At 42.5% G+C, this 12,615-nt stretch overlaps 1 protein-coding gene across 1 annotated transcript in view; it reads left to right on the top strand.

Annotated features, from left to right (window-relative positions):
- The first annotated feature begins 4,646 nt into the window (after nucleotides 1-4,646).
- LOC124620358 (molybdenum cofactor biosynthesis protein 1-like) overlaps nucleotides 4,647-12,615 on the top strand; it is a 79,083-nt gene continuing 71,114 nt past the window's right edge. Inside the window, exon 1 of the mRNA XM_047147030.1 lies at nucleotides 4,647-4,694. Coding sequence (XP_047002986.1) covers nucleotides 4,647-4,694 — 48 coding nt within the window. The remainder of the gene's footprint in view (nucleotides 4,695-12,615) is intronic.

Here is a 12,615-nt window from a genome sequence, read left to right as displayed (position 1 = left end):
TTATCTGCTGGATGTATTCCAATCTCTGTTTTCCTCTACAGTTTTTGCTCTCTACAGCTCCATCTAGTCCACCCAGACTTGGGTTTTCTGAGCTTTCTCTAAATCAGTATAGGCAAATGCCAAGATGGTTTCTCTGAAAGGGCACTATAAATAGCCTTCCCATCCTTGAAACAATCAGAGTTTGTGCTCAGACACTAAAGACCTCAATGTTTATGGGACATTAAACACTTATCTTCCTTCATTTCTCCTTTCTCAATATTCTTTTGTCTACCAGAAATCACTAAGTACAACTGACTGTGTAATGTAGGTGAAAGCAAACCTGCACTCTCATTTACTTTAGCAGAGTGCACTGTGTCTCCATTCGTTAATGGGACAGTGTGACTCACGTGGGCTGTACAGTCTGTCGACCTGCTGCAAAGAGGCACTTAAGGCTTTTACTGGTCATAAGAGATATACTTAGCAGTAGCTGTGTTTCTTTACTGCATTTATGGGAATACATTGAACCACTTCTGCATGCTCCTGGCATCCAGTGATAGTCCGCTGCACCAGTTTACTTCCTTTTTGTTATGAAATATAGCTTTTAGGGCTGTGAGGAGTATACAGCCCACCAAATAGCAGTGTTTTAATCGCTCTTGGAAAATATGCTTTCCATCAAAATAGTTTCTCAAAATGGTTTGGGAAGTACACTTACTGTATTTACCCGAATCTAAGCTGCACTCGAATCTAAGCCGCACCTGATAAATGAGACTCGAAATCAAGGGAAAAAAAATTTTCTTGAATCTAAGCCGCACTTGAAATTTGTGACTCGAAATTCAAGGGGGAGAAACGTTTTAGACCACATCTCCAAACCGAAACAAAGTTGGTCCATTGTAATATGAGACAATTTAGGTCGAATGAATGACGATACAGCTACAGTAGTTTGGTGCATGTGGTAAACTTAGCAGTTAAGCTTTACCACGTAGTCATTGCTATGCGTCAGGCTCTCCGTCCGTATTTATACTAGAGAGCCTTTCTCACATGCTTCGTCTGGTTGGAATTGATTGCTTACTTTTCTTTGATCTGATAAGTGCCGTTCTCTTTGTTATAGGTGTTTCCGTCACTCTAAGCTCAAAATGCATTATCGTACTGTGCCATGCATTGTTTGTCACATTCTGATTATGCGTGTTTACGGCCTGTCGCCGCTCACGGGATGGCTTGCTTTTGCGCACGCTACCACCGCTTACAATTTAAAAAAAAAAAGAGAGAGGAATCGTTTCATCAGCGAAACAATGGCAAGAGACCACTATTTGTTGTTACTTACACTGCCGCTTTCTTTGATAATGATCAACAAGAACCATATAATAGACTGCATATGATAGATGTTCCAAACGAAAGTTTAGCGAAAAATTTTCTCCGTTTGAAAATTTTTGCAGACGCCTCTTTAGTGCATTACATTCTGCACAGAAATTAGAGCCATCTTAGGTTTAAAAATCTAGTCAGTTGCTGTGCTTCATTTCTGACTGTATCACTATTCAGCATAGGAATAATACGAATATAAACATGACATGATATATATATTCTTCCGTGTTTGCTGTTGTCTCACTCTAGTTTCGTAGTTTATTAGGAAGACAGGATTTAAATCAGATATCAGGAAACACGTAGGAATACATGGCAAAATGTTTACATTCGTATTATTCTTATGGTGAAGAGAATACTGCATGTGATTCACAATTCATAAAAGTTGCTATTAACTACCATCTCTTGTCACAGGTAGGACAAAAATTCATCACATAGACTTGGCCATATTGACAAACATCCCAAACACTCTTCCAGTTGGATTTTCGTAGTACATTGAAAGGCTGCAACATTCGGAGATGAAGAATACGGAATTTGTATTTACTTCGTTGGATAAAGTATGAAAATGCAGTGGTCGAAACTTGGGGCAGAGAAAAAAGCTCATCTTCCACCCCCCACCCCCGTTTTCTTTTCATTTGTTTACTGACGCAGAGGTTTTGGCGCCAGTATTTATCTTTGTGCCTGCAAAGCATGCCTGTGTAGTGCTACATATATTCAATGGCAGAACTTAGTTGTGGCAGCACCTACCAACATTTTTCAGAACTGCCGCTTACTTTGCACTTGATTGTAAGCCGCAGGCGGTGTTTTGGATTACAAAAACCGGAAAAAAGTGCAGCTTAGATTCGAGTAAATACGGTATTACTCAATTATGTCTTTTGTGAATCTTGGGAAGCATACTTGCCAATCACTTAGTGGTTTTACAAAGCTTTTGGGAATATATATTACCATCTGTAGATGTACCTGGTATCTTGTGATAGTACACTGTACCAGATGCATAAAAATTGCTACAACAAACAGTTTGTGGCTATTCTAACAGATATACATAAGGCACTACATTCTAAAATATTTGCATCTTTCACTGAAAAGCAAGCAACTAGAGGTAAAGTTCTCTTGCCATTTGTAAAAACAGTTGCAGATCGCGACCTCCGAGTGCTATGAAGAGAAGGTATTGACGCAGTGCTTAAACCAAACTGAAGACCAAAACAGCAGCCATACCCAAGTAAACTGCTATGCAGTAGTTTCAGTGAATTTGACAATGATGTGGCTGCTTTCATGGTGGCCCAGTCATATTGTGGGGTAGAAATACGTTTTGTTTATAACAAGTTGTATACCAATAAAAACATCACACACAGATATTCTTTATAAAATTATTTAATTGGATAGATAAAAAATCTACTCACCAAGCAGTGGCAGAGCACACACATAAAAGACTGTTGTGATAGGCAAGCGTTTGGAGCCAGTGACTCCTTCTTCAGGCTGAAGGGTTGCAGGGGAAGCAAGAAAGGTGAAGGAAAAGGACTTGGAGAGGTCTAAGAAAAGGGGTAGATTTTGGGAAAGTTACCCAGAACCGTGGGTCATGGATGACTTACCGTACAGGATGAGAAGGAAAGACTAATTGTTGGGGACTGCATCGGGCAAGATTCGGAAACCTGAGAGCTTAAAGGTGGAAGACAGGGTAATATGCAAGACAGAGATTACTACTAAAACTGTACATGAGTTAATAAGAGTGAGAAGCTAAGCGTATTGTATACAACAGCTGCGGGAGGGGGTAGTGAAAATAGATGGGAAAGACAATGAAAGATGTAGAAAGCTAAAACAGAGTGAGGCAAAGAGTAATTACAGTGAAGAAAAGCTGAGACAGGAGAAATTAACGTAAATTAAGGCGAGGTGGGTGGTGAGAACCAAGGACACGTAGTGCTAGTTCCCACCTGCGGAGTTCAGAGAAACTGGTGTCTGGCGGAAGAATCCAGGTGGCATGTGTGGTGAAACAAGTGTCGGGGTCACGTATGCTATGTTGTAGAGCATGCTCTGCAACAGGATATTGTGAGTTTCCAGTATATACACTATGCCTATGCCCATTTATCATAACTGATAATTTGGTGGTAGTCATGCAGATGTAGAAAGCTGAACAGTGTTTACATAATAGCTGGTATATGACATGTGTCGTTTCTATTTTTCGCCTGATCCGCAGTTCTGGGTGACTTTCCCAAAATCTACACCTTTTGCTGGAACTCTCCAGGCCTTTTCCTTTACCCTTCTTTCTTCCCCTTCAATGCTTCTGTCTGGAGGAGCCACTGGCTCCGAAAGCTTGCCAATAACAACAGTCTATTATGTGTATGTTCTGCTGCCACTTGGTGAGTAGATTTTTTATCTATTCAATTAAATAATTTTATCAATAATTTATTGTTTTTGTTGTTATAGTTACTCTTTATAACCTACTTAAAATACATCACGTACCCTCCTCTCCACAATTCTTCGAACACATAGTTTTGCCTTTTGTAAAAAATCACTGCGTTTCTGTATAACATACTTGGAATCAAAGTGTCCAACATCTATTACAATCATAAACAGAAGAAAGAAAGTCATTGTATTTATTGGCAGTATTACGCAATCAAATATTTTGAAAGAGTTCCAGTGGTATAAATTTACAAAATCTTACAAATAAATATATACGTTTATTCTTTAAATCAATTCTTAGCAATAACATAATAGTATAAATTGCAGAATCAATATAGCCAATTTTAATGTAATGACTGCAATACAAATACAAAATAACAGCGGTAAGTTATAACAAATGAGAGAGAGAGAGAGAGAGAGAGAGGGGCATTTAGACAATGTTTCATTACAGTGTGAAACTTATTAGAATTAAAATGAAGCCATAGTGAATTATTACATTCCAAAAATAATAATTATTGTGCTCTTTCACCCCAAAATACTACCTTCATTAGGTAATATATACTTTTAATTTCAGAAATTTTTACAACCGCTCTGGACTTGACTACCTCGATGAATTTATTACATGTGTCAATGAATGAGGGTTGATAACACTGCTTTAGTCATTCAATTGTTCATCATGTGATATTCACAATGTTCTTAATAACTTCTTATGTAAAGTTCTATCATGAAAAAGATAATCTACGTAAGTTTTAAAAGTCGCGAATCTTTAAACAACAACTTGTTAATGGGTATATCAGTATTTTGTATACATTCTAGCATTGCTAGATTTACTTTTAAATTTTAAAGTATATGAGCAGATTGGCAACTTTCCATCCAGAAAATTTGCTGTTGGCAAGACCTCACTACAAAGAAAAATGGTCTTTCCGGAGTCAAATGCTAAAGAATTCATAAATACCAGCAGTGTAAGTGATACAAACAGGTATTAAGCAACGGTCATAAATATCGTTCTGCTAGACGAGAAAAAAAGTAGGTAGATGAAAGAGTAAATTGGGTGCAAGGATTGAACATAAACTCACCCAAATTACAAAGGATCTTTCTTTTTTTTTTTTTTTAAAAAAAAAAAAAAAAAGAGGGTCACTGCTCAAGAATTGAGAACTGCCCCCACCCCCCTTTCTTTTACAGGCTTGCTTTCACTTCTCAGATGAGACCATGTCCCCTATATAAGAAGAAAATAGCCAATATGTAAAGAGAATTACACTTAAAGAGTTTTCTAGAATGAGACTTTCACTCTGCAGCATAGCGTGCACTGATATGAAACTTCCTGGCAGATTAAAACTGTGTGCTGGACCAAGGCTCAAACTTGGTGATCGTAACCCCAGACCTGTGTTGCCGTTTTCGGAGGTAAATCTCGTATCTGGAAAGAGGAGATGACAGTTAGGGTACTATGGGCGAGCAGCTGCCATCAATTTTTGATGGTGCAGAACCCACAATAGTGGAACTGCTGCCTAGTCCAAAGGCACCTGTTACCAGTCTTACCCCACAATAGTGTATCGAATCCAGGCGTAATGTTGTAGCTGATAAAAAGTCATATGAGAGATTCCTGTAATCTAGGTGTGACTGCACCAATGCTGCATACAGCCATACCAAACTAGAGTGGACCACACCGCGGTCGGTGTCGCTGAGGCATAGAAGAGCATTCAGGTGCGACCTACATGTCTGCTTTAGTTGACAAAGACGGGGAAGCCATGTCAACTAGGCATCAAAGACCGGTCCTAAAAAGCACAATGACAGAAATGCATAACGTAAGTCATGGCAGCCAAAAAATGAATGCTATGAGTGAAAGCCCAGGATTGTGCTTGGTGTATTGCTCCCTGCATTCTGCCTCCAGCAATAGCCGTCGCGGACGAACAGAAAGGATGGGGACACCATATGTCATGCAGCTGCCGCCAGATCATTGCTAGCCACAAAAAGGAGAGCGACACTCAAAACAGAACCTTGTGCAAGCCCCTTCTCCTGCAGGTGGGGATGCTACAGGAGGCACCAACCTGTACCCAAAAACTGAGACATGGAAGAAAGTTCTGGATAAAAATCAGGAGTGGGCCATGGAGGCCCCACTCCTTTAAGGTGGCAAGGACGTTATGGCACCATGTGGTATCATAGGATATATACGCAGATCAATGAAAACTGCAACAAGGAACTGATGCTGAGCAAAAGCTGTTCAGATAGCACACTTCAAGTGGACTAAATTATCTTCAGTAGAGCGCCCTTGGCGAAAAGCACCCTGGATCGAAGCCAAAAGATCCGGGGATTCAAGGACACAATACAGCCTTCGACTAACCATGTGTTCAAGTAACTTGCAGGACACTGAGTAAACAGTCTGGACGACAGCTGTCCGTTTGAAGAAGCAATTTATCTGATTTCAAAATTGGAATAATGGCATTTTCTCGCTACTGGGAAGAGAATTCTGCATTGCACCAGGGATGGTTAAAGCAAGGCCAGGTACACTGATGGAAAAATTTGCAACACCAAAAAATAATTAATGTAGAGTAATGAAATACCAGGAATATATTTGTTGAGACAACGTATGTAAAGTGATTAATGTTGCAGGATCAGAGATCAATGTAAGTGTGAGATAAGCCACAGCAAATGTAAAAGTAAATGCTGGTACGCTGATGTACACGTGTCATGTGTCAGTTTATGGGATGGAGTTCCATGCCTGTTGCACTTGGTTGGCCAATATAAGGACAGTTAATGATGTTTGTGGATGCGTTGAAGCTGTCATCAGATAATGTCCAATATGTGCTCGATTGGAGGTAGAGCTGGTTATCAAGGAAGCCAAGGCAATATGTTGACACACTATAGCAAGTTGGCTTACAACAGCAGTATGTGAGCAAGTGTTATCCTGTAGGAAAACACCTCCTGTAATGCTGTTTGTGAATGGCAGCACAACAGGTCAAATAACCAGACGGACATACAAATTTGCATTCAGCATTCGTGGGATTCATACAGACAGTTTTGTCAGTGGAAAAGTGAAAGCCATTGTCGATGCTCCAGGAGTAAAGACAATAAAGACATTGCTGAAGATGCCACTAAGTGAGACAGGTTCATAGAGAACTGCAATAGAAGGCAAAATCGTTAAAAAAAAGGGAGCTGGAGATGCCCAGTGGGAGACAGGCCATTATAGGGTTTATGGTGATAGCAAAGAGAATGACACTCAGAATGGAACCCTGAGACACACCATTTTCCTGGATAAAGGTGTCCGACAAGGCAGACCCTTCATGCACCTCGAAAACTCGGTCTTTTAAAAATGTCTGAAGGAAACAGGGTAGGTGGCCACGGAAGCCCCACATGTGAAGAGTATGGAGGGTACTAGCTCTCTAGCAGGTGTCATAGGCCTTCTCCAAATCGAAAAACACGGCGACAGTCTGGGATTTCTGCAGAAAACCATTCATGACATGGGTGGGCAAAATAATGAGACGGTCAACTGCAGAATGCCGTGTTGAAAGCCACACTGTGCATTCATCAAAAATTGTGAGACTCGAGCCACCATATCATCCGGGCATGAATCGTATGTCCCATCACCTTGCGAACACACTGGTAAGAGAGATGGAGTGGTAGCTAGAAGGAAGAGTGTGTGTGTGTGTGTGTGTGTGTGTGTGTGTGTGTGTGTGTGTGTGTGTCAGAGAGAGGGAGAGAGAGAGAGAGAGAGAGAGAGAGAGAGAGAGAGAGAGAGAGAGCTAATTTCGGCAAGAGCTGGATTTCCATCAATAAACTGAGTTGAAGTCTGCCGTTGGTAGCAGTCACCCCCTGCAGTAGTAGCCCTCGGGTGGCCTGAGCAAGGTATGTCACCGACAGTTCCTATCTCTCTGTATCTCCTCCATGTCTGAACAACATTGCCACGGTTCACTCCACGATGCCTGGACACTACCCTTGCAGAGAGCCCTTCTTGGCACAAAGTAATAATGCAGATGCAATCGAACTGCAGTATTGGTCATCTAGACATTGTTGAACTACAGACAACATGCCCTGGATTCCCCTTGTCGACAGCAGAAGAAAGCCGACACTTCTGTAGGACCTCATGGAGCAGGATCCTCTTGCCTCTGTGCCCTGTAGCAGCGAATTTTTGCAGACTGGCACTCGGCAGCTGCCGAGGTGACACCCCTTTGTATTGTCCTCATCGTGACTGTCCTCCAATGCAACTTTTGCAGCCTTTGATCCAACAAAGAGGATTTATAACTGCTTTTAGAATCGCAGCTTCTACTTGTACTCTGCCTTCAGGAAACAAAATTGCATCCTCACGACTGCTTTGAGCTTTCGCATTTCTTCCTGGTCTGTTTTGACCTTCTGTTCGAGGTTGGCATTCTGTCTCATGGGGAAGTCATGCTGCTCATATGGGATGACATTCATAGTCAACCCATCCATCTCCCTGACTACCAGTCATCAAGCTGTTGCAGTTTGTCTTTTCCTTCCTCACTTGAGCTTTTCCCTTTCTACCATTTACATCCCACCGTCATTCGATGTCACCAGGTTCGATTTCCTCCAGCTTATTGGACAGCTTCCTTGCCGATTTCTGCTGCTTGGGGACTTTAATGCACACCATCCCATTTGGGGCTCTTCCAGAACCTATCCGAGAGGTGCCCTCTTCACTGCCATTCTTAATCAACTTAACCTTTTCTTCTTTAACACAGAAGCACCCATGTTGCTTTCAGACTCGTCACACACCTATTCCCATTTGGACCTTTCCTTCTTCACTGCCCGTCCTGCACATCATCTTGAACGGTCCGTTCTTTCTGACACCTACTCGAGCGACCATTTCCTGTGTGCTATCCATTTGCTGACTCCTACCCCACCTCCGTGCACATCGAAATGGCAGCTCACTAAGGCTGACTGGAGACTTTACTCCTCCCTGGCGACCTTCAACGAACACGATTTCCGCAGTTGTCATGACCAGGTGGAATTTCTTACAAACATTATCCTTACCATCGCAGAGCATTCCATTCCTCACACTTCCTCTTTACCATGCTGTGTCCCAGTCCTTTGGTGGACTGAAGCCTGCAGCGATGCAATTCGCATTCTTCGGGATAACCAAAAAGGTAGCTGAACTTCATTCACTAGTTCTTTTAACAGTTTCACCCCCCTTCTACCATCGTGTGCACCAACCTCCGACGGTTCTCTGGAAACAAGATCCATTCCCCAATTTTCGGCCTGACAGTAGCAGACAATATCATCGTGTACCCTATTGCTATCTCCAACACCTTGGGTCGCCATTTTGCAGAAATTTTGAGCTCCTCCCACTATCGTCCCGCCTACCTCTATTGGAAATGAGCAGAGAAGACTCGGGCAATACCCTTCTCTTCTCAGAATCGTGAGTGTTACTGTGCTGCCTTTACTATGAGGAAGCTAGATCACGCTCTCACTTCATCTCAATCCTCCGCCCTGGACCAGACACTGTTAACTTTCAAATGTTGCAGCACCTTTCTCTTGTGGGCAAGCACTTTTTGCTTAATACGTACAACCGGACCTGGGCAGAGGGCATGTTTTCCAGCCACTGTCGTGAAGCAACTGTCATACCCACACCTAAGCCCAGTAAGGACAAACAACTTCCTTCTGGCTATCACCCAATTTGTTTACCCACGGCATGAATGGTTTTCTGTGGAAATCCCAGACTGGCTGTGTTTTTCAATTTGGAGAAAGCCTACGACATTTGTTGGAGGACTAGTATCGTTTGTACTCTCTACACATGGGACCAACTGCCCCATCTCCTTGAGGAACTTTTAAAAGACGAGTTTTCGAAGTACGTATGGGGTCTGCCTCCTCAGACACCTTTATCAAGGAAAATGGTGTACCTCATGGTTCTGTCCTGAGTGTCGTCGTCTTTGCTGTCGCCATTAACACTACAATGGCCTGTCTCCTGCTGGGCATCTCCGGCTCTCTTTTTGTTGATAATTTTGCTATCTACTGCTGCTCTCCATGAACCTGTCTCATTGAGTGGTGTCTTCAGCAATGTCTCGATCATCTTTACTCACGGAGCATCGACAGTGGCTTTCATTTTTCTACTGACAAAAACATTTGTATGAATTTCTGGCAGCACAGCTGGTTTCTCCCACCATTTCTACATCTTGGGCCTGTTGCTCCTCCATTCATTGAAACTACAAAATTCCTGAGGCTCCTGCTTTATACAAAACTATCTTGGTCCTCCCACTTCATGCTCCCTGCAGCTTTTTCGATGGGTGTGAACCCTTCACCATCTTGGCTTCGTGCGGCAGTCCATCTTCACCTTGACCATTCACTTTCTAAAGACACTGCACCAGGCTAGGTCTATTGCCTTCAGTTTCACGACCTATGCATGGAATTTTGCAATAGTATATTTGTGTACACTGATGGCTCTTTGACTGACCGTGGGGTCGGGTGTGCCTTCAACGTCAACCAACATTTTTTGGTACTGACTTCTGGCACATTGCTCAGTATTTACAGCAGAGCTCTTCACCCTGTATCAGATCATCGAGTACATCTGCTGACATACTCTTTTCACTGTGTCACTGCTCAGACTCTCTCAGCACCCTTCAAAGCCTCTGTGCACTGTAGACTGTCCATCCCTTAATGAACCGGTTCCAGGAAAGCTTCCACTTGCTCACTTTTTATGGAGCCACTGTGATGTTTATGTGGGTTCCAGGTCATATCGGTCCAAGAGGTTGCTGACACTGCTGCCAAAGCTGCATTCCTCGTACTTCAGCCCAATAATTCTTGCATTCCCTCTGATGATCTCTTGTAGCTTTCTGTCAGGAGGTGGTGTCACTTTGGCATCGCCACTGGTCCTCCATTCATAGGAATAAGCTCTTGGTTATTAAGCCTCTCCCAGTGGCTTGGACAACCTCCTCTCAGTCCTCCTGCGGCAAGGAGGTCATTTTAACTAGGTTGCATATTGGGCACTGCCTTTTTAGCCATCACCATTTGTTAAGTGGTGCTCCCCCACTACTTTGTGCACATTGCACCCAACTTTTAACTGTCTGCCGTTTCCTGAGGGGATGCCCTTTTTTTTTACCGTTTACATTCCCGTTTGGGTTTGCCACCTGAGTTATTGGCCGTTTTAATGAACAATGCGTGGGCTGTCGACCGTGTTTTACTTTTTATCAGTTGTAGCAATATGGTGAAGGCCATTTAATTTTTAGTTCTGGGCCTCAATTTCCCTATTGCGTAGTTCGTAGACCTTTCTCCACGTACCTGTTTATAGCTGTCCTCTCTTCTGTCATTAAACGTTGACATGTAATCATTTTTAACTCCTCTCTTTATCTTTGTGTTTCACAGTTTTGGCATGGACACACATGACCCTAGTTGTTTTTGCGCCCTAAAACAAAATGGGGGAGAAATACAAAGCCCTTACATTCTTTTGTCAACTTATGTCCTTACCTCCCCTTGAGACCTCAAAATTTGTCGGGGAAAAATTCTAAAATGTGTCTGTGGAATCAGAGAAATATCAGGGAATTTCACTTGGAGAAACTTGCGGCAACCCTGATTTCAGGTTTTTATATATGGAAATTATTTTTGCTTCTAGTATTGCAGTTCTGAATTGCTGAGTTCATCTTAAACTAACTCTTGTTATTAATCACAGATACCATTAGGGAATATAACTTCTACAGGCATGTAAGTGTGAGAATCCATGGGTCCCTGAAGAAGCTTTTTCAAGATGTAGAAAAAAATATTTTTTTCTGCTTAGCTGAAGTACCTCAGAAGATTATGCCATATGAGTAAACTGAGTGAAAGTGTGTTAGCAATCCTTTGTCCAGTTTCATACAGTAAGAGATTTCTAAGCACAAAATGGGCGGAACTAGCTCCTCGGTTAACTGACCCACATGTTGGTCTCACACGTGAGTGGTATCTGCATACCCAGGAACTTAGAACACGGGAGCCTAATTGCCCATTTATCCCTACTTTTAATATTCATATCTGTAAGTCGCTTTTATTTCTTTAGAACTGCACAATACAAGTTTTTAGGCATTAAGTTGGTACCTGTGGATCAGTACAAGCCTGTTCTGTTATTCTCCTGGATGTTTCTGATGTTTAGATCTTGCATCAATAAGTTTGTGACAGTGCAAAACATTAGAGTTTTTCCAAAGCCCTCCAGTGCCCCAAGTAAATCATTTTTGTGGACTTGGCAGCAAACACTGTGTGCCACACCATATTTTATGTTCTCCCTTTTTGAGTTTAATCTTATTCCTGTCTTATCATTTGTTAATGTGACCTTCCATTTTCTGTAGTTAAAGTACAACTCAATCCATGCAAGGGGAAGACTTTTAATGCCATACTATTTTAGCTTCCCCTCACAAAATTACACTCCTGGAAATTGAAATAAGAACACCATGAATTAATTGTCCCAGGAAGGGGAAACTTTATTGACACATTCCTGGGGTCAGATACATCACATGATCACACTGACAGAACCACAGACACATAGACACAGGCAACAGAGCATGCACAATGTCGGCACTAGTACAGTGTATATCCACCTTTCGCAGCAATGCAGGCTGCTATTCTCCCATGGAGACGATCGTAGAGATGCTGGATGTAGTCCTGTGGAACGGCTTGCCATGCCATTTCCACCTGGCGCCTCAGTTGGACCAGCGTTTGTGCTGTACGTGCAGACCGCGTGAGACGACGCTTCATCCAGTCCCAAACATGCTCAATGGGGGACAGATCCGGAGATCTTGCTGGCCAGGGTAGTTGACTTACACCTTCTAGAGCACGTTGGGTGGCACGGGATACATGCGGACGTGCATTGTCCTGTTGGAACAGCAAGTTCCCTTGCCGGTCTAGGAATGGTAGAACGATGGGTTCGATGGCGGTTTGGATGTACCGTGCACTATTCAGTGTCCCCTCGATGATCAC

The sequence above is a fragment of the Schistocerca americana genome, chromosome 6, assembly GCF_021461395.2.
Source record: "Schistocerca americana isolate TAMUIC-IGC-003095 chromosome 6, iqSchAmer2.1, whole genome shotgun sequence".
NCBI classification, from domain to species: Eukaryota; Metazoa; Arthropoda; class Insecta; order Orthoptera; family Acrididae; genus Schistocerca; species Schistocerca americana.
This window is presented reverse-complemented; position numbering and strand designations above follow the sequence as displayed.